This window comes from Drosophila serrata, unplaced genomic scaffold, assembly GCF_035046125.1.
Source record: "Drosophila serrata isolate PLE 108 unplaced genomic scaffold, ASM3504612v1 contig_100, whole genome shotgun sequence".
In the NCBI taxonomy this organism is placed as follows: Eukaryota; Metazoa; Arthropoda; class Insecta; order Diptera; family Drosophilidae; genus Drosophila; species Drosophila serrata.
In genome coordinates, this window is record NW_028256998.1 from 948,510 (window position 1) to 971,305 (window position 22,796).

At 45.8% G+C, this 22,796-nt stretch overlaps 7 protein-coding genes across 18 annotated transcripts; 2 read left to right on the top strand and 5 right to left on the bottom strand.

The window, feature by feature from the left end:
* Positions 1-481: 481 nt before the first annotated feature.
* LOC110185975 (uncharacterized) lies at positions 482-1,776 on the bottom strand. Its single transcript, XM_020954997.2, has one exon. It carries the CDS (start codon positions 1,774-1,776, stop codon positions 610-612), a length of 1,167 nt encoding a protein of 388 aa, XP_020810656.2. The 3' UTR covers positions 482-609.
* Positions 482-7,370, bottom strand: LOC110185953 (ethanolaminephosphotransferase 1). 4 transcript variants are annotated; one of them, XM_086841065.1, is made up of 7 exons: positions 6,926-7,370; positions 6,612-6,680; positions 5,914-6,536; positions 5,674-5,854; positions 2,454-4,478; positions 2,205-2,402; positions 482-1,935 (listed from the first exon to the last, which is right to left on the bottom strand). In XM_086841065.1, the coding sequence occupies exons 1-5, from the start codon at positions 7,001-7,003 to the stop codon at positions 4,155-4,157; spliced, it is 1,275 nt and encodes a 424-aa protein (XP_086697191.1). In that variant the 5' UTR covers positions 7,004-7,370; the 3' UTR covers positions 482-1,935; positions 2,205-2,402; positions 2,454-4,154. The 4 variants fall into 4 exon arrangements, with proteins under 4 accessions (XP_086697191.1, XP_086697190.1, XP_086697193.1 ...); XM_086841064.1 differs by having other exon boundaries at positions 2,193-4,478; XM_086841067.1 differs by lacking the exons at positions 482-1,935; positions 2,205-2,402 and having other exon boundaries at positions 3,245-4,478; positions 5,914-6,231; positions 6,296-6,536; positions 6,926-7,357.
* LOC110185955 (uncharacterized) lies at positions 4,808-5,450 on the bottom strand. Its single transcript, XM_020954973.2, has one exon. The coding sequence runs from the start codon at positions 5,321-5,323 to the stop codon at positions 4,880-4,882; it is 444 nt and encodes a 147-aa protein (XP_020810632.2). The 5' UTR covers positions 5,324-5,450; the 3' UTR covers positions 4,808-4,879.
* A 695-nt stretch (positions 7,371-8,065) lies between the features above and the next one.
* LOC110185673 (centrosomal protein of 104 kDa) lies at positions 8,066-14,232 on the bottom strand. Of its 9 annotated transcripts, none has more exons than XM_020954636.2 (9): positions 13,986-14,232; positions 11,840-12,007; positions 10,685-11,780; positions 10,525-10,608; positions 10,125-10,263; positions 9,017-10,038; positions 8,761-8,906; positions 8,577-8,678; positions 8,066-8,522 (listed from the first exon to the last, which is right to left on the bottom strand). In XM_020954636.2, exons 1-9 carry the CDS (start codon positions 14,023-14,025, stop codon positions 8,380-8,382), a joined length of 2,940 nt encoding a protein of 979 aa, XP_020810295.2. In that variant the 5' UTR covers positions 14,026-14,232; the 3' UTR covers positions 8,066-8,379. The 9 variants fall into 9 exon arrangements, with proteins under 9 accessions (XP_020810295.2, XP_020810296.2, XP_086697197.1 ...); XM_020954637.2 differs by having other exon boundaries at positions 14,073-14,216; XM_086841071.1 differs by having other exon boundaries at positions 14,066-14,205.
* LOC110185675 (transmembrane reductase CYB561D2) lies at positions 12,573-13,531 on the top strand. Its single transcript, XM_020954640.2, has 3 exons — positions 12,573-12,737; positions 12,860-13,052; positions 13,119-13,531. Exons 1-3 carry the CDS (start codon positions 12,573-12,575, stop codon positions 13,448-13,450), a joined length of 690 nt encoding a protein of 229 aa, XP_020810299.2. The 3' UTR covers positions 13,451-13,531.
* Positions 14,203-15,215, top strand: Dpm1 (Dolichyl-phosphate mannosyltransferase subunit 1). The gene is made up of 3 exons (XM_020954878.2): positions 14,203-14,437; positions 14,496-14,706; positions 14,776-15,215. Exons 1-3 carry the CDS (start codon positions 14,334-14,336, stop codon positions 15,184-15,186), a joined length of 726 nt encoding a protein of 241 aa, XP_020810537.1. The 5' UTR covers positions 14,203-14,333; the 3' UTR covers positions 15,187-15,215.
* LOC110185867 (uncharacterized) lies at positions 15,207-22,132 on the bottom strand. The gene is made up of 10 exons (XM_020954877.2): positions 21,742-22,132; positions 20,144-20,265; positions 19,871-20,073; positions 18,484-19,747; positions 18,307-18,412; positions 17,418-18,238; positions 16,486-17,236; positions 16,234-16,424; positions 15,698-16,173; positions 15,207-15,639 (listed from the first exon to the last, which is right to left on the bottom strand). The coding sequence occupies exons 2-10, from the start codon at positions 20,209-20,211 to the stop codon at positions 15,416-15,418; spliced, it is 4,104 nt and encodes a 1,367-aa protein (XP_020810536.2). The 5' UTR covers positions 20,212-20,265; positions 21,742-22,132; the 3' UTR covers positions 15,207-15,415.
* Between the last annotated feature and the right edge of the window lie 664 nt (positions 22,133-22,796).

Sequence of the window (22,796 nt, forward strand, 5' to 3'; positions counted from 1 at the left end):
CGCGTTATTTTGGACTTGAAATGAGCTCGTAAATGTTAACCTAATAACCTCGATTCCGAGTTAAGCTTAGAAGAAATCGAAAATCATCACAACTATACTAATTTGCAATATGTCTGTCCGATTCCGTGGCTGTATTGACTTTACCACTTATCCCGCCTAGCTGCAGTTCTGGGCGCAGGTTCAATGACTTGGCCACAGGAAGAGGCTGGCCGGGAGCATCATCATCATTCTCTGTAAACTGGTTTCGCATAGAAAATCTCCACACAAATTATGATGGAGCAGTTGGCCTTTAATATGTGGAAAGCACTTGCCACTAGTGGCCCCCGGCTGTCAAGATGATGGCCTCATCCTTCAGCTCATCATTATCATCAGAGCGCCCACTTCCGCCATTGGCCTAAGGCGAACGTCTAAGCGTTGATTTACAGTTTGGCACAAGTTCATATATAATGATTTAATTATTACAATAAATATCGAAGAAGGATGACGGTTAATTTTTCTTTTTATTTATTGGTAAGACAATTTCTTCAGCTTAACTCTAGAGTGTGTGTGTGTGCAAAATAAAATGAAACTAACATTTAGGCTGGCAGTCTGGCAGTTCTCGCTCCTCCCTTAGTAGCCCTCGATCTGGCGACAAGCCCCGTAGCTATCCCGACGTTCTCCACGGGCGCAGCGGGCCAAGCCGTCACGGAGCAGGGTCCGGGAATCGGTCAAGTCATCGTCGTCGGACAGTAGATCGAAGCTGACTATCTCCGGCTCGACAGCTTGCACCTTTGTGGGCTCCTCGTCCAGTTGCCAGGAGCTGCGAGCTTGGTCCACGAAGTAAGATGGGGCATCGATGGGGGGATACATTCCATTACCAGCACCACCAAACTCGCTGCGGTATATGGGAGCACTAATGGAGCGCGGACTACTGCCGTAGTCACCGCCAGACAGGCGATTGGTATTAAGGTAGCTGTCACCGCGCAGGGAGCGAGAGCTGCGGAAATACTGGGATGCGGGGTTATTGTAACCCTCGAAGAAATTCGATCCCACACTGCTGCTGCTACTGCTACTGCCGGCGGACACTGGAGGAAGGGCCTGGATCAACTCCGGCTCCGCCTCGAGGTGAAAGGGTTTGATCAGCTGCGGCATGGGAATCAGTTGTGGTGGGAGTACGTCCACCTGTTGGCGCTGCAGACGCTGCGCCTGCTCGGGATCACTAGCTGAGATGTCCACGTGGTAGGGGGATCTACCCTCAATGTATTCTGGCAGAGCCGCAGCTGGCAAGGAATCCTGATGCTTTTGCTGCTGCAGTTTCTGCCTCTTCTGGTAGATGGACTTCAAGGAATTGCTTCTAAGGGAAGGCTTGCGTATGCTGGCTCCGCTCGATTTGGATGATCCTCTGCCCAAAAGTTCCAGCAGGCTGATGCCCTCCTGCGGACCAGGTGGAATCAGCAGGATCATGAAATTCTCCAGATCGGCGCGTATATTATACTGTCCCTCCTGTCTTTGATCGTAGGTGATGGTCCGACGACGTAACGAGTCTGTGTCCTCTAATCCGGCGGCCGCTGGTATGGGCGGAGGCTGCAGTGCAATGGGTTGGCCACTGGTGCCGCTGGACTCGATTGCATGGGGCGGAGCCGTGGCCGGAAAATGTTCCTCCTTGATGTTGAGGCTCTGTTCAACACCGGCAGCCGGTGCCGGGGAAGGCAGGGGCTCCGTGGTGGAGACCAAGGGGGTGCCAGAGACCAGCGTCTCTGCTGCTAGCAGCAGTAGCAGGAAAGTCTTCCAGGCCATCTCTTTGCGCTGATGATGCTAGGTTGCTCCGGTTAACGTTCTGGACTCGTGCGCTTCTGCCTCGCAACTGATTCCTAATCGGACGGGAGAGCTTCGATGTCAGCGTCGACGTCGGCGCAGGCGCAACTTTCATATTCTGGCGCTGCCATTTCCCATACACTAAGAGAAATATAAAAAAATATAATATTTAAATTAAATTTAATTGAATTAAGTTATAGAAAAACCATTTGGAGTTTAAAATGTCTAGATTTTTAAACTTATTTTCAGTTAAAATAAATTACAATATATTTTGATATTTAAAAATGTTGATAAATTTGTAAAAAAAAATATCCTTTGCCTTTGGCAATATGTTTTCATGTATTTTTTTATTTAATTTAATATTTAATTTATTTCTCGGAAGTATATGTAACATTTACCATTTTACTTACTGAAGACTCATTTTTTCTGCGTGTGACTCCTCTGCTGCTGCGGCTTTCTTCTCTCTTCTGGATGCTCGATTCTCGTTCTGGTTTTGGCTTTTATTTATGCCACTTACTTAGTGGCCCGTCTCTTTTTGTTTGGCCGTGCCCATTTCGACTGCGTGACTTGGTAGCAGTCGTCCGGGCGTCCGTCTCTGTTTATTGATACTGGCCAGCCGTTAGGCGGGGTGGACGGGTTAGAGGCACAGCGGTACTCACCACCTGGCACAGTGGGTTTCGGACTGAAATTTAACGCCAAATAGCTAACAAGGAAGCGTTTTGTTCTCTCCCATTGACCACCAGACGGCTAAAAGGCAGAACACGTACATAAATCGTACTGCGCATCCCCTGCTGGTGTCACCTGAGCAAACGATATCAATGCGATCATGAGGGTTCCATTAAGATTGATTTATGGATTCATTAAACATAGGTGCAGCACTCATGTACTCCTAAGGCGGCGCTCACAAATAATAATGTTCTATAGAGATTTCGGGAATTATTCATTAATTGAAGTGTTCCAGAGACAGCTGCCGATCATATGTATATCAGATGCGAAGTAGTATATTATTTATAGAACCAAATAAAAATTAAAACTAAAGCTAACTTCGCCACGCTGAAGTTTAAAAACATATGTACATATCTTTGCAGTCGGCATATCGCCTTCTGACTAAAATCATAACCCTTTGCAATGCTTTCAATATGAAGGACATGGAATTAGGAACCCCTGCTTTCATAAACAAGTTTTAAGATATAAAAGTGGGCTCAAAAAATGCATTAATAGCCTAACTAAACTTAAATCAAATACAGTTTAACTTAAGAGTATCGAAAGAGCTGTAAATTGTTGACCTAAAAACAGCCTCATTACCACCTAAAAATATATTTGTTTTTGTTTTGTAAGATACTTACATATGAATTTGTCAAAATGTTTAAATTGCAATGCGTAATCTCGATTAAAATGGTCAGCGAGCAGGCATAAATCAAGCGGAAAGGGGTTTATCAACAAAAATCGGTTTAAACTTTTCAAAATACTTTGTTTTATTTTTATTTGTTGTATACTGTCTTGCTTTTTGCACAATGTGAACCTCACGAATAGGTTTCATACGATAAAAGCGTGCTGTGGCGCTTTGGACGACGTCACATTACTACAGTTGAATGACATTGAGGTTTACTTTAAAAATAATGAATACGCTTATGTGTGTTCAAATAATTAGAGGTCTTTGCGGTTATTTTAGTTTAGAATTATTGCTGTGGCGGCGTTGATGTATTCGCTTTTGTGTAGCAGTTATAAATAAAACAATGGAATTAAATTAGGCGTAGCACATGAAAATTATTCGATTATGTCTAGACGAATATAATGAACACCGAAATACAGATGACGAGAGCGAGCTTTGCGGTAATTTGTATAGTTTTTCTAGGTATTTAGTTAATATTTGGTTTGCAATACAGTTAAAAAGAAGTTAAAAGCATAATTGAGTTGATGGACTGGAACATGTCTGTTATCTATCAACTAATACTTATGTGATATCTTAGCAGCAACACAGAATAATTGTAATGCCTTTGTTCATGCAATTGATCTACTACGATGGGTCATTGTAGAGTAAAGATTTAATACAGAAAAAGTAGTCGTCATTATAAGTTTAAGTTTAAGGGTATTCATTGGAAGAGAGCATTACGTTAAAAGTCCTTTGGGATATGCCGAAACAGGCTCCAAACACTACTGCAGCACTCACTAGGATGTCCGTTGTTTAAATATATATTCTAACTATATGACAAATTATACATAATCTCACAAGATCGATCGTTTTAACTAAACAGCCTCCATAATGTACAGACAAAACGTGCAACAAAAATCGCAGCTAAAATTAAAAGGTCGACGCAATTCCCGGATAAGACGCATGCACATATATAGCTGGCATTTGTCTACTCATTCTTCTTCGACGGCCCCTCGTACGGATCCAAGACAGTTTTCTTCATCGGCTCCCTGAACAGCGTCTTCTTATCCTCCAGCGGCACTCTTTTGTGCACTGTGAAGCAGACGCGGTTAAAGTGATCGCACATCTGATTCACCACACTGGCTCCGTAGTGCCAGTGACTCAGGGTGGTCACCAACAGCAGCATGTAGAGCAGCGGCCTCTCCAGCAATGGCAGCCACAGGCTCAACGCGAAGGAGATCAAGAACATGGGAGTCTGCCAGTGCCAAGCCTCGCTCCTCGTCACCGACATTTGGGAAACGATCAGACGACACTGCAAAAAAGTACAAATTAAATGTGAGAATGAGGTCGAGTAGGCATAGAAGTATTAACTAGGGATGTATATAAAAAGACGCGTACTTACGGATAAATATTGTATAAGATGTATATATATATAATTAACTATGCGGTATCGCAAAAGAGAGTTACGCAAGACTTAACGATATAACCACTATCCAAAACCGATAATAACAAATATTTGTATTCACCAACCTTAAGGATGATTTTTTAAATTGCAACTTGTTTTAAGATACTGTCCTTTTTCAATTCAATTCAATTCAAGCAATTTCTCTAATGTAACTAATAATAAGAGCATAAGTGGGATATTCTTTAACTATATATGCTGACTTTAATTTTAAACTCGTCAAAATGGTAAAGCTTTAATCACACATTCCTCTAGTGAGTGTGTATTTTGTCTCGTAGGATCTGCTCAATCATCGGATCGTTTTCGTGGGGAAAGACGAATGTGCCTCTGTCTTCTTTAAGGTAGCGGTGAGCTCGATCCGAGTACCAGCCATAGATCTGGTTAACGGTCATCGGTTGAGGTGTGCTATGCTTCAGCTCATACTTCTCTTCCTCGTCCTCATCGACGCTAGCCATTCTTTTGGCATTCTTCAGTGAGTCTGGGTCAAGCTTCTCCCGTATTTGCCGGATATCGCTATCTGTGCAATTGAAATATGGCCAGTCGTGGCGAGCATAGAACTTCAGGGATAATGGACGCTCATATTCTGCGGTGGTGGTGTAAACGAGATCTTTTGAATCGCCACCTTGTCCTTCGTTCAGTTTTTCCTGCTCCGAATCCTTGGCGCAACGCCGACCACCGCAGCAAAAGGGCGGCATTTCGAAGAAATATTTTTCAGACTGTGTTTTTTTTTTGTTTTATCAATGTCGAATGTCGATATGGGTAAAGTCAAATGACTCATTAAAAGTTGTTGGAAGTTGTTTGGCAGTTAACTCCAGGCCAAAAGGGGCCACTACAGACGTCGACACACCCCGCCCTTATCTAGATTATTATATGATTCAACCTCACACGCGACACTGTTTTGATAAAGCAAATTATACACACTAATTTGTATTTTTAAATGACTATTTTTTACCCACATTTTTGAGCATAGCCTAATTAAATCACATTTTGATATTATATGAAATGAGATGTATCGTACCCTTGGCCCTTGTTAGTTGGTACTCACGCTGACATTGGAAAAGATGGTACCGCTCAGCATGAAAATGGCTCTCGGATCCGTTTCCATGATGTTGTTGGGCGAGACATAGGGCCAAGTCAACAGAATAATAAAGTAGGTTAAAAAGGGCCACATCGGTCGGATTGCCTCCCAGAACGATAAAAGCCGGCCAGTCCGATGCTTATAAGAACTAAGATAAGAAGGCCGTTAAAGTAAAGCATCAACTATTACATTAAGCATTCGACTTACTTGTACACGTTAAGGATGACTAGCGGAAGATTGGCCATAGCGCTGACATGCAGCACCGCCTCCATGACATTGCCCAATGGCAGGGTGCCATAGGAGCCCAGCGGCAGCTCGAACTTCCAGCGCTCGAAACCCATCCACCAGGTGACCAGGTACATGGCCGTGCTGCCCCACATGCTCAGGTCATAGCCCCAGGGCAAGTACAGGATCCCCGTGTTGTACTTCTCCCAGTGCGACACGAAGAAATTGAAGTAGACTGTCAGACAGACGTAGTACATCCGCATCGGCCGCACAGAGTACACCTGGCTCCTGCCAAAAATGCTGTACAGGCAGGTCGGTATCAGCATGGCCGTGTACGAGTCCAAGCCATGGTCAAAGAGCTCACCCAGCGGGCCGGACAAGCCGATGCGTCGCGCCTGTTTACCGTCGATCCCATCCAGCGTGTAGGCCACGAATATATTAATGCCAGTGCAGAGCCAGACCCATGAGGGAATGGGCGTGGTGCCCTCCTCGCCGGAACTGGCTTTGAAGTTCCAGTCGTAGTACGACAGCAGCACCAGATTCATGGCGCTGAACAGGAAGCCCAGGAACGTCATCAGGTTGGGCGCAAACCAGCGCGGGAAGAACTGCGATTGGAGGGGTGGAATGGGCGTTAGTTATCGATTTTTGCAGGCAATAATTTTGCAGAGCAAACCCCTTACCTTGACCAGCCAATCCCAAAAGGGATGCATGACGTACTGACTCAGCGGTGATGTGTCGATGGCGCTGTACTGTAAGCAAATAAATTATATCAATTAAAGCGGGAAACTCCACGGATCTACGGGCGTTCTTGATCGGGATGTTGTGCCTCAGCCTGGTCTCGATTCTAAAAATAGATTTTAATAAACTCAAGTACAGAGTACCAAGAACTGGTTTGGACTTCTTGGAAATTTTTCGACAGCTCTGCTGATGGTACAGCTGCCTCCGCTGCCGCCGTCGCCGCCTACACATCCTATTCAAGCATCCTTTTGCCCACCTTGTAGTTGTCGAAGCCATTGATCTGGGCCCTGGTCAGGTATTGGTGGTCCATCAAGCGTCTAAATAGCTTCTGCATTTTGATTTGTTGATCGGAATCTGAAGAATTTATTAATCTGAATGGAAAAACACGCGACAGCCGGCTTCAAGGAGAGCGGTGGAGAGGGAAGCGGGCGTGTGTTTGATAATAGCGGCGTTTATTTAAGTGACAGTCAGAACATTTTGCCAATTTTTCTTTAACCGAATCGAAACTCGAAGTGAAAATTAACAGCGGTAATGCATAAATTAGAGCGCGCGCCGGGTTATAGCTCGCGTTTATTTATATTGCAAAAACTGATTTAATTTCTGCCGCTGCCGCCGCCGGCTGTTCTTTCACGCTTCCAATCGCGCGCAGTTGCCCGTTTAGCTGACTTCTGGCTATGTATGGTATATCTGGTATATCTGGCATATTTGAAAATAGAAAAACGCACACATAGCGCGTCGTTTTGCAACACTAGAATTATACAGTCGTGAGCACAAAAATAATAGTAATCAAAACAAAGTTTTTATAGTAGAGTATAGTATAGAAATTCCCTGTTGTATAAGGTTACTTAAATAAATTGTGCTAAGGTATTAAAACAAGAAAGAAAGCTACAGAAAAGTATTTAAAGTTATGTCTTTTTAACTAAAAAACAAATGTCCTTTTCTAAGCATCCTTTTTTTTTAACAGTTTCAAATATATTTAAAAATTATAATTATTATTAATTCATTTAATATACCGACCCACAAACAAAAAATATTTGCTTTTAAAAAAGAGGCTCTTATCATGACCTCAGTTGTTTTTTTATATGAATGTGCATATGACAAAAGATTTTTAATCAATCCAATTAAGTTGCATTTGGTGTACTTATAAAAATATATGCATGTATGAATATGTATATAGATACATTTGTATCTGCAACTGAAATAAACAGATACATTTTTATCTGTATCTGAAATAAATAGATACAATTGTATCTGCATCGGAATATGTACAAATGCCGTGAATGCAAAGTAAAAATTTATTAACGACCAGTACTTTTTTGTAGGTGTAAAAGCGTTCAAGCAATTGGGCTTTTTAATGTTTATTGCACAATTTCATCGATAGAATTAAATTCAGATATTTATATGTTTAAAACTGTATGGATGGGCTTTATTTATTGTAAGGACGTTTCAAAAATTCGTGTTACAGCTAACAAATCACATTGCGTTAGAAAACATACAAAAGAATGGATACAAAATAAATCAGACTAATTCGCATAACAAAATGTGTCTAAAGAGAATACATAGAGTGTAAAACATATTTATTTAATTAACGCTTATGGCTATTGCAGTTGCAATTAGTTATTAGCTCGGTTGAGTAAGTGTCTCCGGGTTAGTATTTTTATTTGTTAGTTGCTCTAATAAATTCGCTACGAATGCCAATAGATTGCTCGATTAATTTGACTTTTTGAGATTCTTTTTGCGTATATTCCCAGGACAACCGCCGGCACTAAGCAGATGCAATTTCCAGCCGCCATCCTGGGGCAGGTGAACGTCGTCATGACAGAGTGGGCAACGAGCGGCCCCAGTTTTAAGTTCTGAAATACATACACCTTTAATTGGTTGATCCAAATGGGACATAAGTGACTTACCTCGGCAATAGTCTTCCATTTGATGCAGTTCATAAAGTTGTTTATGCACCGATTCAGTGCAACGGGCACAGACAACATAGCTCTCCTTGGCATCACATTCCACTTTTGGGGGAAGATAAATAAGATAAGATATTGTATAATAAATTAAATAAATAAAGATACATTGGTGAGACTTTCAACATACTTGTAAGGTGATAGTTAAGGGCCGCTACTTCCAGCACTTGACTGCACTGTGGGCACTTGGTGAGGAAAGGACATGACTTCCAATAGTGGCGATCTAGTTGGTTTACGTCACTGCCAGAACATGACCAGTCACAGAAGGGGCAATGTCTGAAACGTAGCAGAGAGAATTTATTAACATTATTATAATTTCTTTATTTTCACTTTGATTTTCCTTTTAAAGCAATCATGACGATTTCTGTACAGACATTAATACTCACATTTTGGGAGAGTTGTCCTCGGTGGACTCTGAGTTAGACGCGGAACCCTTGCGAGAGTTTGAGGCGGATAGCATAGAGCGCTTCAGTTGCTCATTATACTGCTGCTTCCCATTGCAGCTCGAAAAACCATTGCTGGAGCTGGCGAGTGGAACGACCAGACCTTGTGCGCTGCGGCTTTTTATTCGCGTGGCATCCGAACTAGTGGAGGCCTTTTCCGCCGGAGGCGTTGTCGCATCACCCGAACTGTGACCACCTCCCGGGTACTTGTTGGCCTCGAGCAACTCCTGTTTGCGGTCCAGATCCAGCTTATCAAACTCGGTGAAGAGTTGACGGTACAGGAGATTCCGACGCGTAATATCGTCATCGGGAGGCAGCTGTTTGCGCACCAAGCGGGGATTAACTTTGTAGACGAGAAGCAGGATACGCTCAGCCACCTTTCGCACAGGCTCCGCAGGATGGTGGATGCCGGAACAGCCGCACTCGGAAAGTGCCCGGCAGGTGAGACCGCTATGCTTATCCGTGCTGATGCCTTGTGTATGGACCAGTTGCTCTAGCATTTGAAGACGACTCATGGCCAGACGTTGGTGAGTGCCGGAACCGACGCTACGTGACAGGGCCGGGGCGACCAAGTGCTGCTCCGCCACCTCCGGACAGGCGGCTATACTCAGTATCGTGTGCTGCGCGAGAGTGTGCAATCGGGCCGACGGGTCACCGGACTTTGCCAGCAGCTCGGGCAGTAGGCGGTCCACACATCGAGCCACTTCGCTGGGCGAAACACGTCCTGGTACATACTCCAGGAACAGAACCCGCACCGTTTCCGTTGCCTGGTTAAACACAGAATACACTGCGTCTCGTACCGCTCGGTGGAGAAGTAGTGCAGCGCTGCGGGCTACCTTGTTCGGACTAGCGGCGTGCTCGTTACAAGGCGCTTCCTCCTCGACTTCGTGCTCCTTAAGGAAATTGCGCAGGCGCAACAAGCCATCTTCGCGATCCTGAAATTGCCGGGAGTAAAACTGCTCCACCTAGGGGAATAAAGGATATTTTAATAAATTAGTAGGAAGAAAAATAGTTGGGATGGGTTTCAAATCCATCGATCGATTGTACTCACCAATTCACTGCCAAAGACCAGGATAGGGAGGGCTGCCTGGCGGCGCTCGCGGTCGTTCAAGCGCGAGCGCCCCCGATTGGGATCCGCTTCCAGCAGCGCGTTGCCTTGGCACTCCCTTAAAAATTCATTAGTATTTGAACTGTGAGCGATTTGATTGGGTTTTTGGTTTAGGAATGGCAACGTTTACGGATACATTTACGGGTTATAGAAGTAGATAAAAATACGAAAAAACATAAATCAACTAATATATTAACTAATTAAAGGTCACTTCGGCTTCCGAATATTTTGATTAAAATGTAAAAAGTCACGGGACGAAAGTCCTGACCTTAAAAAAAAACGATCAGCTTAAATTTAAACTTGAAATAAAACCGACCGTTATTCGTGTGTATCGATTACTTACTACTGGCTACCGCCAGTGTTGGAAATCATTGGAGGAGCTAAGTCTACGGCAAACGAGTCGTCATGCAACACTGAAATCCGACAGCTATTTAAACAAAAACATAAATAACCACAATTGTTTACCTATTGGTACACACGTTCTACACACACACGGTACTTACTGTCGCAGCGTAGGTATGGCCCGTTCCTCGTAGTCTTCGTACGAGTTGCGCGGAACGCTCTTGTTTCGGCGCCGCAACGATCCCTGCCTGCTGGACATCGGTGAACTGTGCCGCGAAGCCAGACGAGGTGATTGTGGCAGCTCGTCGTGCGACTTCCGCCAGCCGCCAAGCGTGGGTGTGGGAGTCGGCTGCAGAGAGGCGGGAGCTAGAGCAGAAGCAGGAGCCACCACAGCGGTGTCATTGCTTGCCTGACCTTGAGAGCCGTCCGTGGAGGACTTCTCGTCCAGACTAAGACTGGCCATGCTCTTGGGACTGAATGCAGCCTCGGCCAGTGCCTGGGCCACCTCCTGCAGGCTGGGGGCCGCCGGCAGACTGGGTTTTCCGCCCGCATAGATCTCACAGCTCTGATCGTTGGCACTAAGAACGCCCTGCGGCTCGAGCAGCTGCTGCACCTGCAGTTGGCGTAGCACCGCTGTCCGATACATCTCGATCTGGTCTTTGCGCAGACGAGCTGTGGTGAAGTCCTCCTGCTGCACCGCCTGCCGTTTAGCCAGGGCATAGCGTCCCAGGCGCTCACCGGCGCTTCTCAAAGCGGTCATGCAGAGCTTTAACTTGCGGGCGTATTCGAATCGCTCGGCACTGACAGCCTGTGCCTTGCGCTGCTCCAGCTCCCGGATGTAGTGAACGATGGACTCCTCGACGTACATGGAGAAGAGCAGGTCGTCGCAGACTGAGGCCAAAGCCAGTTCCCCGGTGGCTGTGTCCAACGGTGGGGCGTCGCTGCCTGAGTGGTGCTCCTCGCCATTGTTGGCATTGTTGGTTGGGCTCACTTCCAGGTCCTCACCCAAAACGTTGACTGCCAGCAGAGAGATCTGATTTGCGGCATTGAATTCGTTGCCGTGGACTCCAATAAGGCGCAGCTTCAGGTGCGTACCCCTCCTGGGACTAACAGTGACGCTCTGCAGCTCCCTCGACTTGTAGTTGGTGTAGGAATTGTCCGCCAAGGCCACAAACCCAAGGAAGTCAAAGTACTGCGACGACGGAGTGCTGGGCAGGGATTTGGGCGAATAGTGCAGCCAGAGCTCCACTTTCTCAGCTGTGAAAGCAAGGTTATTAGGTTTAATTCTCTAATAACTAGAGCAGGCTTCCACTTACGTATGAGATACTGGTGGGCCAGAAGTTGGATGCGATAGATCTTGGCAGGCTGGTGGAAACGCAGGATTATGTCATGGGTGGTGAGTCCGCTGTCCATAGCACTCCGCCAGCCGTGGACAGTGGGTCCGTGTGTGTTAAGCTCGCTGGCCGGAAAGGAAACATCCTCGTCTAGAGGGCGTAAGAAATTATCAAGTCAGCATTATGAGCAGCGTCTAAGAGCTGCAAATCAGCAGGTGACACAACGGCTCTCTTTATCAGGTAATAACTGATATCACATTCCAATTCTCTTTCGTACTTTGAGCACGACCCCCTCGCAACTTTTAAATTTTTAATTAATTTAAACTATCCAAACAAAATGAACAAAAAAGTATTGAATATTTTTATATATAACTTGGGTTGCTTAATAATCATTTTAATGAGGGATTTAAATTCTAAGACCATTTTCAAGTGTGTTTGCTGGTGTTACTATATGCTCTACAGCTGTATGCCTCTAACTCGCCAGCGTTCCTCTCTTTTGCCTATCGCTCTCACTCTCTTTCCTCCTTTGTTTTGTATTTAAGCGACGACAAGTGACCCACGAGTTCAGTCGTCTCTCTTAGCCGGTCGGGTTATTGTGTGAACTAATAATAGTTATACGTCTCGTAGTCAAACTATTTGCTATCTGATAGTATTAGAAACTATCAGATACTTTGCTTAATCTACTGAAAGGTTCTAAATAAGAAAAGTGACAATAATGCCGGAGGCCTACACGACCGCCACCGCTTGGCTGCAAATCCAGAGCCTGCTGAACAGTATAAACCACATCCTAATCTTCTTGGTGGCTGCATTCTTCTTCGTCCTGGCGCGCAGCCTGGACTTCAAGGACACTGCCATGCATATGTTCATGACTGGTATCGGAGTGAGTATAGTGCGATAAGCGTGTAATCATTATGCTTCGATTTGGATAGTGATCATGCAACGTCACTTGCCATGCTATCTTATCGACCCATCGTCTAAGAAGGCTTTCCCTGCTCTCGACAGTTCCACGTCCTAATCGCCCAGGCCATGATGTCACACTACAAAGTTAATCCCGTCACTCGTTGGCTGTCACACCGCAACAAGTCGCGATTCCATGCCATCCTTCAAATCGTGGGCGGCTCTATGGTTCTGTTGGGGGGAATCGGAAAGTTCTCGAACAAGGATGTGCACTTCAACACGTGGCACGGACGAGTAGGTAAGATTCAACAGACAGTAACACCCTCCATCCTCCCAAGTCGTAATAACAATTGACTAATTTCAGGCGCGGCTGCCACCTTCGGATGTGCGGCCAGCATCGTCGGCGGCTTTGTTAACTATTTCCAGCCAAAGTTCGCTTTAAAGTTCTTCCCTCCATCGGAGCTGCGCTTCCGCCACAACTTGTTCGGTCTCCTCACCTTCAGCTTGGGCATGGGAGCCATCTATCTGGGCTACTACTCCAAGTTCTTTACTAAGTTTGTTGACAACGACTTTATTCCAGCCATGATGCTGGTCACTGCGTTGGTGTATGTGCTCACCATCATCTCACCAGTACTCTCCCTGCTGACTAAGCTCAGGTATAGGTCTAAGAAGAAGACGGAAAAGCAGGTCCAGTAGATCATCGGCAGGGGAACGAGGCAGACTAATAGAACTTTGACAGTACAAAAATAAAGAGCTTGGCGTCGCGCCAAATATAAATCTCTGGCTGCAACTCTAATTGAATATGCAGACAGAAGGCGATATACAGCCGGCAATCTATCAATAATATAAAGAAAAATTATGGCCATAGCCGTTGCAGTGGCTTATTCCCCACCATGGAGGTAATGATGCATGCAAAATCGGCAGATGCTGTGACAAATTTTGACAGATTGTAGCCAACTAGGCTGGAATTAAATAGCTCGTTTGCATTCCTATATTGAATCCTAACGTCCTGGCGCACTAGGCGTATGCGTGACTTATCGATTTCTCAAGTGCAATGGAGCTGCGAAAGGAGGGGACGGGGACAGGGATAACCGAGAGCTTTCGGTCAACTCCAGACGGAACTATAAATAAAATTAATAACGAAAAAAGGAAATCATAAAATCTTGAAAATACATGGAAAACAAAAATAAAGAGCTAATAAATTATGCACATTTCCTGTTTGTTTGTTTACCTGAGGCGAATACCACATTGAACGGTATTTTTTTGGCCATGCTGGCGACGTTAAAAGCCCACAACTATGCAGGGGCTTACCACTCACACAATCGCGACTTCCGCTTGCACATTGAACTACAATTAAATTAAACGGACCACCGAGGGACTAAACGTAGGCAGGAAATTCCTGCACAAAATCACAGAACCAGCCAAAACCGTTTTGCTAACCAATCGATGTCTTTCGATAGCGATATGTCTATCGGTATAGAGACATCGAATCGCTACCTATCAGCTGTTTTACGTCTGGGGTTTACCAACACTGTTATAATTATAATTATTTACATGGTTTCAAACGAACTTTATAGCCATGCCAACAAATGCTCACAAATACAGCATACTGCTGCCCACCTACAACGAAAAGGATAATTTGCCAATTATAATATGGCTTATTGTGAAATACATGAAATCTAGGTGACGAGCGGCTCTCTAAAATGTTTAAAAATATCCATTGCAAGTTTACCTTTTGCAGCGGATACGACTACGAGGTGATTGTTATTGACGACGGCAGTCCGGATGGAACACTGGACGTGGCCAAGGATCTTCAGCGCATATACGGTGAGGATAAGATTGTGCTGAGACCTCGCGGATCCAAGCTGGGATTGGGCACAGCCTACATCCATGGCATCAAGCACGCCACTGGAGACTTTATCATAATCATCGACGCCGACTTGAGTCATCATGTGAGCATAGATAACCGGGCAAAACTGACGTGGGATTGAAAGTAATGCATAATTGTCCTGTTGATCTAGCCCAAATTTATACCGGAGTTCATAAAGCTGCAGGAGAGCGGCGATTACGATATTGTGTCGGGCACTCGGTACGCCGGAGATGGCGGCGTCTATGGCTGGGATTTCAAGCGCAAGCTCATCTCCAGAGGCGCAAACTTCCTGTCCCAGGTGCTGCTGCGACCCAATGCCAGCGATCTGACTGGATCGTTTCGCCTATACAAAAAGGATGTGTTGGAGAAATGCATTGCCAGCTGCGTATCCAAGGGCTACGTCTTTCAGATGGAAATGCTGGTGAGGGCACGCCAGCATGGCTACAGCATTGCCGAGGTGCCCATAACATTCGTGGACCGCATCTACGGTACCTCCAAGCTCGGCGGCACCGAAATCATCCAGTTTGCAAAAAATCTGCTGTATCTGTTTGCCACCACATAAATAACGAAACCTTACCCGGCTAATGAGTAGATTTTTGAAGAGTTTTAATTTCTTTGGATTTCCTTTGCTTTGTTTTGTACATTTGGTAAGATTTGTTCAAAGAATTTTTTCATACAACTAATGAATTATGCATGAGAAATTGTTTGCCATATTTATAATAATCCAGAGATCCTTCTTCTGGCTTACATTTCATTTATAATTTGAATAATGATAGCTAGCGTTAATTGATTTAATTACTCAAGTCGAAAATTTTGTGCTGGTTGTCGGGATTGCCGTACAGAGTGCCACCGCAATCGTCTTCGAGAGCGTCGCCCGATCCGCTGCCATAATTCTTGAGGGCCAGAGTCAGCAGGGAATTGCGATCCTTGAGGGCCAGCACCACGAAGGCCCCATTAGGCAGTATCTCGCTGGTGCATACCTGAGCCGGTGGCTTGAAAACGGCCAAGGTTTTAGCTGTGTAAAAAGAGATAAATGAAGACTTCAATTTCAAGGTTTCCAAAGATTGTCATACCAGAATTGAGCTCCCACATGCGAATGGCGCCGTCACGACCTTCCTTGTCATAGGAGAGCAGAACCTTGCCCAGCGGATCCAGCTTTAGGAAAGTCACAGGGGCATTGTGGCCGATAAGAGTGCTCTTGCAATTGCCCGTGACGAGGTCCCAGATCAGGACTTTGGCGTCTTCCAGGCCGGCTATGACGCAGGCATTGACCTGGGAGATCGCCAGTGAAACTGTATTGCAGCTGGGTTTCCACTTTTTGAACAGAGTGCCGCTCTGCAGGTCGTACACCACAATGAAGTTCGGAGTCGTCGGCTCGTTCAGCTCCTTGGCCACCACGCAGACGTAGGAGCCCTCGTGGGTTATCGCCGAGAGTGAGGTGAGGAAGTCATGGTGTGGGATTCGGAGGTCGTAAAGCAGCTTACGCTGCGACAGGTGCCATACGAGAAGGGGGAAGGGTTTTTGAGTCTCATCGCCGCAGACCAAGATTCTGAAAATCCAAAACGAGATCTTAAAAGCCTTCTATATTTTAGAATATAATTGAAATTACCGTCCATCGCCGGAGACAAGCAGAGAGTTGAGGAAACGATCTTCGCCTGCCTTAAAGGTGGTCACACAGTCACCTGACTCCAGGTTCATCAGGTTGACGTACATGCGGTTCCGGGATAGGCATACCAAGTGATTCTGGTCGTGCAGCCCAAAGTATGGCATCTTCTGGTTCATAACTCCTTTAAGAGTAACCTGTGAATTGGACACGAATAATGTAATATAATGGTATATAACTTCCCAAAAAAAAACCCACCTTAAACTTGCCCTCGTCAAGATTAATGACACGGATCTCACGCCGACAAAGAACTGCCGCCTCGTAGCTGCCGACGGGACACATGGCTGTCGGCTGTTGGATCCCCTGCAGCTCTCGGATTCGGCAGCAGTTCTTTACATCCCAAATACAGATCTCAGCTCGTTCGGTGGACAGGGAGGCCACATAGCAACCGGGCTGGGGAAGATTCATCAGGACATCGTAGCCCTTGACTGTGGAAGTAGCTGTAGGAGCATCAGCTTCGCCATCCCCTGTCGCTGGAGCTTCATCTGTCCGATTGCCATTCTCTGCATCTAGGTCGGCATTGAGAATCTCGAGGAAAGCGAACTCCAGCTCGTTTGTGCACTCCCACCACGAGCGTATTTTCTCGTCGTCCTTGAGCTCCGGTGATTCTCTGAAGGACGTCTTCAGGTAGTACTTCATCAACGTGTAGAACTGCTGTCCATCGTAGCTCAGTTCGTGCAGATACTGCTCAAGGAATCGCTTGAGGAAGTGGATGTGGACATATTCGGATGTGGAATCGTCACCGCCGGACTTGGCCAGCCAGACGGCCTGCAGGATGTCGTTCAGGAGGTGATCTGGCCCGGTGGCATGCACCTTATTGGCAATCCACTGTAAATCCGTAAAGTAAAAGCAGTTGAAGAGTATGTCAATCTTGTGCGGCGCCGGCTTGTCCTCGATCACGGCACAGAAGTGATGATAAGGCAGTTTTAAGTACTTTTGGTAATTGTAGCTGATGATGAAGATAATTGAGAATTTAATTACTTAGTTATACAATTTTAAGTTTAAAGGAGACAATATACTTTTCTATGTTCTACATCTTCTCTTAAAGGAAACAATGGAAACCAAATTTGGTTTGGAAAACTAAGCTAACATTCGGAGGGACCTTTTACTGCAGTTCAGGAAATACTTACGTGTTGACACCCTGGCTACCCTTGAACTCGCTGTCCTGCCGGTCGAAGTAGTCCCGCAGCGCTTCATGTACCAGCCACTGCTTCTGCGCGTACCTCGCCAGGACCGCTCGTCCAAAGCTCCTGTCTGCTATCCTAATATTCTTAAGACCTAATAGCATTGGTCCCATCAGCCAGCAGAACTTTGACCAGATCTTAAAGGCGACCTGCGCCTCCACCTGTGTCATCTTCTGGAACACGCCCAGGCAGTCACTCTCACGTATGCCCCACGGCGACAGCCGTACGATCAGCAGCAGCAGTTCCACCTGATCGGTGGCGAACTTGGACTCCAGCACCTGCAAGATCCGTCCGGAGATGTCGCCAATCTCGCTAATCGGCTGAGCCACATGTCCCAGCCAGGCGAGCCACCACAGTGACTTGGCGTGGTAAGGTGTCTTGCCGTGCAGTGTTTTCCACTCGTCGGGCAGCTTGAGCGCCCCATTGGCCGCGTAGAAGTCACCGCCGCCGGAGCTAAGGATATCGTGCCACTGGCGCTCCGTAAACTGGCGAACGCGCAGGAAACAGCGCTGTGGTATGCCCAGTTGCGCCAGCGCAGCGAGCATATCAAAGCCGTCTCCTCCAGCCCCACTGCCGTCCGCTCCGTCCTCGCTATCCTCCGCCAGCTCGCTAACGGTAAGGATCAGCTTAGCACTGCCCAGTTGTAGGGGTAGCCAGTCGAGGGTCTCATCCCGCTGCAGCTCATCCACCCCGTCAATGATTAGGACGAAAAAGCGCTGCTGCCGATCCAAAATCTCGCGTATCACACGGGCGTAGGCCTCTAAAGTCTGTTTGGGTGCAGGGAAAAAGGCATTAGCACATTCTGACAGTAGATCCTGCAAAGGACTTCTCTTACGTGTGGAACTTGGCATTGATGACCCGTCTCCAGAACTGACATCTGGTTGGCCATTGAGCCCAGCAGAGAGGTGAGATCCGAGGACCGGGCACTGAGATTGGCATATCTAAAAGATATAGATTGATTTGTCAACTACTAACTGATTTGAATCGTAGATAATATTAAATATTCAACTACCTAAGTATAAGCTGTGCCTCCGGTTTCCAGCGGTGCACATTTTCCATGATCTTGGACACCAGGACACTCTTGCCACTGCCCCTGGCACCGGACACGACCAGGGGCTGGACGGTGTTGTCCCGGATGTATCGCTTCACATCGTTCATAATGTCGAAGTTGGCCGAGTTCTGGGCAAGCAGCTTTGAGTAATGACCCACCAGCTGCAGTTCCTCAAGCAACACCCGATCCACGCCCAGCGTGTTGTAGGGAATGCTGCTCTTCAACTGATGCTCCTCGAAGATTCCGGCCAGCGCCTTGTCCAGCAGGCTCTCGATCACGGCCGATAGTTCCTCATCCAGGATGTTCATCGTGGGCAGCAGCCGGATGAGATTCTTCTCGCAAAGCTGACTCTTGAGCTTCGAATAGACGCGGCTGATCCGGCGCTGCACTTCCAATTCCAGCTGGCTGCTGTTCTCCGGCGCCCGCGCCATCTGACCTGTCTGAATCCAAATGCAGCGCTTGGCAAGCTCCTGGCTCATCAGCACAGTGTTGTTGATCTCCTGCTCCACCACAGTGGTCAAATAGGAGTCCTTGACGTCCTCGGAAAAGAGACGCAACAGTACAGCTAGGAGCTCGTTGAGCTCCCCATTTGCCTGGCCGGAGTACGGGTCCACCTGCTGAGCGTGGAGGCGGTGGCACATTGGCTGGTACGAGTTGTCGATGGTGTACCACTTCTCCAGCAATAGACGCTCTGCCTCACTGGCTGTGCTCAGCACCGAGGTGAAGTCCTGGCTCTCAATGGTCAGTGGCAGCATTGGAGTGCCCAGTGTGGCGCCCAGGAATAACACGGGCACGATATACGCTCCGGCTGAGTGACGCGTGATCTCGCTCAGACAGTTGGCCGCCTCCTCATGCCCGCCCTGCGCCTCCAGCGGCGTCTGGGTCCAACGCTTCACCTCCTGCAGGCGGGAAAAGTCCTTCTTGGCATTGCCATTCCCTGGCTCCGTCTCGGGCTCACTGTCATGGACATCGGCGATAATGAAGTCGAAGCCCCGGCTTTGGCACTTGCTCTTGAAGTGTTTGTACAAACTATGGACAACGCGCTTGTGCTTCTTATACTCGGTGCTGTTGTCGGCCAGGATGTACACCACGACCTTCTTGTCCCGCTCGATCTTACGGCCAGGTGGAGGCTTGCCCTGCAGCACGCTCAAGTTACCGGCCGCAGGATTGGCATTGGCCACATCACTAGGCGCCTGCGCCCCCTGCGGTGTGGTGGTATTTGAATCTGTTGGTAAAACAAATTATGGTTGTGGTTTATTTGAAAATTTTGAAGAAAGTCTTGATTATGAAAAAAAAAGGATTCCCTTTATCCATTCTTCCTCGTTCAAACCCCTGTATAGATACTCACCCTTGTCTGCTCCACTGGCCTTTCCCAGGGCTGTCGGTGGCTGATGGTTCTGTTGGTCCTGCAGCTGATTGCCATTGGCTTCCGGCAAAGGAGTGACATCCGGCAGCGCCTCAACAGCTGCTAGGGGAGCGCGCTTCTCGTCGCCGGCATTGGACTCGGTGGAGATCAGGTCCTTCTTATCCGCCTCCTGATATGGAGGTGAGCTACAATCACAATGAGATTTGTTTAGTTTTAGTTAAGGGAATGGTTTTCCTTGAGATTTCAAGTACTTACTCGTCGGACTTCTCGGAGGCACTGTCCTGTCTCTTTTTCTTTTGGCCGGAACTGCACACGTTGCCCATGACGCTCCTTCACTTGATTTCCTCGTCTTTAAATTACAATTGACTATTGATGTCCTGTAATCAAATGAAAGATTTGTTTAATCTGGTATAGATTTTCACAGTTTAATTTTGACTTTAACAAGTTTAAAAAACGTCCTTAGAATCGTTTCCTCATTTTAATGTTACATCCCCTGATATCTATCTCAACAAAGAAGTTGAATTCAAAATAAACTTGAGAAGGAGCCGAAAAGGACTTGACGGGAAGAAGCTTCTGTTAATGTTACTATCCAGCATTTCTTATAAAGAATGTTATCTGAGTAAGTATGTAAGTTAGTTAAGGATTCAAAATTGTCGGGTCGAGAAACTGGCCAGACAAAATTTTTAGTAACAGTTTGATTTAAGCGGATATTGAGTAATAGCGTTATGATCATTTGTATTTTAGCTAAATTAAACACTGCTTAATTTGAAAATTATAAACAAGATACATATAACATTTATGAATGTTTAATTAAAACCTCACAGCTGTTTGGGGATATCTCGGAAGGCATTTATCGATTTATGTAGGTCCTACAAAAACTCAAAATTAAGACAGAAAGCACTTAATCCATATAATTGTCTCATAACCATTGCGATTAATATTTGATGAATTCTCTATGTAATTTTTTTCCACAACAGGTCAATGACAAAAACAAAGTGCTCGGGGAAACGGAACACATCCTGGAAAGGAGCGAGTGACTGAGAGAAAGGATGAGCGCACGAGACAGAGAGAAACTCTGAGAGAGAGAAAGCGAGAAAAGCTCTGCGAAGCGAACGCATGCTCGCTGCTGGAACTTTTATAGAGATTTTCTGCGTTTGAATTGGCATTGGCGTTAATCAAGTGGTCCGAGTGAACTAAACTGGCCCGGGTGGTGGGTGGTTAGGTGGTTGGATGCCTCGCGGCTGGCCGCTGGGTGGTGGGTGGTGGGTTCCGATGGGTCTGGGTCTGGGTCTCGTCTCGGATTTATTGCGGGCAATGCGCTTGGCTGGATTTTTGTGTACACGCTTGAAAATTGTTGACGCGCGAGACCCTCTCCCTCTGGCTATGGCAATGGCTCTGGCTCTTGCGTCTCTCTCTGGCAGCCATCGAAATCGCTATAGATGCTAAATACGAGTGTTCCTTTAGTTAAGTATTTATTTATTGGATATCAAAATATTTTCAATCGCCCCAAAAACGCGCACATACACACACTTTTCGTCTTTCGCGTCCAATTTTGATTTTGTTGGGGGGGTGGTAGGAAAGGGAAATGCGCTAAAAATAAATCCCACTATATACAGAGTATATATGCCTCTGAATCGCGCAGTTCTTCGACATTTTGTCGCAGCGCAGGAATTTCGAAAATGTTCAATATCAATTAATTTGGTATCGAAACTTAAGTACGTATTTTCGCTCGCGTTCCCCTCCGCAGATGTCACATTCACACACACTCTCCCCGCAGTGTGTATGCCTTGTTTCGAGTTGGTTATATTTCTTTATTCACATTTTAATACACAATTTTTTGCTGGCACACTTACTTTTCTTTACGCGCTTTTCATATATGCGCCCCCGAACCCGATCCCGACCCCGCAGCACTCCCGCTGACGAACCGAATCTAAAACATTTTCCACCCACTGCACTTGCACTTTGCTCAATTAATTGCTTAATCAAATTGTTTGTTACACACTCGCCGCGAAGACATTTCGTCCGGAAAAGTGTATATTTTGTGTGCGCTCGGTTCGGTTCTCTATCGTTTTTTTTTTTTTTTTTTTGTATTGGATGCGCGCCTCGTTTTCCCAGCAGCTTTTTTCCTTTTTCCCGCAGCTGTGCGTGTGCGATGTCGTCGTGCTCGGCGCTGTGCGTTTTCACCGCTTCTGATTCCGTCCGCCGAGCGTTGGAAAATCGCTCTCGCCAGCGAGTGCGTGAAGTGAAAGCTGTGGGAGCTTTCCACAGACCGCCATTGCCGGCAGCTTTCCTGCTAGGGCTGCAATCCGTTTGAAATCAACTAGCAGAGTACCGTTATGCAAAACCGCCAAGATGGTCATATTACAAATTAAAAGATAAAAAGAAAACAGAAAGAAATGGAACGAAGTTGATGATTAATTTAATGTTATCAGAAAACTAAATTAATACAACTAAAATATATATATAATGAATATAACTATAATCATTAAAATGATTAAATTTTCGTTTTTATTAAAGGGCAAATATAGTTTGTTAAAAATCATTTGAAATTGAATTATATATTTTACGTTCAACTTTTGGTTAGATTTAGGTTGAAACATAAAAGTTGCTTATCAGGATAACATTAGTATATTACAAGTTTTGGACACCTCTTAAACTAATTTTCATTCCATTGCGATTATTGTGACTGTTATTATTAAATAATAATAATAATAATAAAATGGAGCAAATCTTGAAAAGAAAATGAAGGTCCAAGTAGACAACATTTTTCTTGATCTGCTCGTGAAGCTAAAATTATGTAAGCAATAATTTCATACTGTAAATTTATTATCTATTTTAACACAAGCACTTTTTAAGCTCTCGAGATCACTACTACTTATTTAATTTCCTAAATATTTAACTTAAAATG

What these genes read in the sequence shown, in the direction of transcription:
- LOC110185975 (XM_020954997.2), bottom strand. Translation starts at nt 1,776, where the DNA reads ATGGCCTGGAAGACTTTCCTGCTACTGCTGCTAGCAGCAGAGACGCTG.
- LOC110185955 (XM_020954973.2), bottom strand. Translation starts at nt 5,323, where the DNA reads ATGCCGCCCTTTTGCTGCGGTGGTCGGCGTTGCGCCAAGGATTCGGAG.
- LOC110185953 (XM_086841065.1), bottom strand. Translation starts at nt 7,003, where the DNA reads ATGCAGAAGCTATTTAGACGCTTGATGGACCACCAATACCTGACCAGG. An exon ending in TTTGGGATTGGCTGGTCAAG is followed by an intron (nt 6,537 to 6,611) that starts GTAAGGGGTTTG and finishes CTCCAATCGCAG; the next exon opens with TTCTTCCCGCGCTGGTTTGC. An exon ending in CCATCTTTTCCAATGTCAGC is followed by an intron (nt 4,479 to 5,673) that starts GTGAGTACCAAC and finishes ACTTTTTTGCAG; the next exon opens with TGTCGTCTGATCGTTTCCCA.
- LOC110185675 (XM_020954640.2), top strand. Translation starts at nt 12,573, where the DNA reads ATGCCGGAGGCCTACACGACCGCCACCGCTTGGCTGCAAATCCAGAGC. An exon ending in TGTTCATGACTGGTATCGGA is followed by an intron (nt 12,738 to 12,859) that starts GTGAGTATAGTG and finishes TGCTCTCGACAG; the next exon opens with TTCCACGTCCTAATCGCCCA. An exon ending in CACGTGGCACGGACGAGTAG is followed by an intron (nt 13,053 to 13,118) that starts GTAAGATTCAAC and finishes GACTAATTTCAG; the next exon opens with GCGCGGCTGCCACCTTCGGA.
- LOC110185673 (XM_020954636.2), bottom strand. Translation starts at nt 14,025, where the DNA reads ATGGCCAAAAAAATACCGTTCAATGTGGTATTCGCCTCAG. An exon ending in GCCATACCTACGCTGCGACA is followed by an intron (nt 10,609 to 10,684) that starts GTAAGTACCGTG and finishes TTGTTTAAATAG; the next exon opens with CTGTCGGATTTCAGTGTTGC. An exon ending in AATGGAAGACTATTGCCGAG is followed by an intron (nt 8,523 to 8,576) that starts GTAAGTCACTTA and finishes TATGTATTTCAG; the next exon opens with AACTTAAAACTGGGGCCGCT.
- Dpm1 (XM_020954878.2), top strand. Translation starts at nt 14,334, where the DNA reads ATGCCAACAAATGCTCACAAATACAGCATACTGCTGCCCACCTACAAC. An exon ending in GTGAAATACATGAAATCTAG is followed by an intron (nt 14,438 to 14,495) that starts GTGACGAGCGGC and finishes TACCTTTTGCAG; the next exon opens with CGGATACGACTACGAGGTGA. An exon ending in ACGCCGACTTGAGTCATCAT is followed by an intron (nt 14,707 to 14,775) that starts GTGAGCATAGAT and finishes CTGTTGATCTAG; the next exon opens with CCCAAATTTATACCGGAGTT.
- LOC110185867 (XM_020954877.2), bottom strand. Translation starts at nt 20,211, where the DNA reads ATGGGCAACGTGTGCAGTTCCGGCCAAAAGAAAAAGAGACAGGACAGT. An exon ending in ATCAATGCCAAGTTCCACAC is followed by an intron (nt 18,239 to 18,306) that starts GTAAGAGAAGTC and finishes GCACCCAAACAG; the next exon opens with ACTTTAGAGGCCTACGCCCG. An exon ending in CATGTGGGAGCTCAATTCTG is followed by an intron (nt 15,640 to 15,697) that starts GTATGACAATCT and finishes CTTTTTACACAG; the next exon opens with CTAAAACCTTGGCCGTTTTC.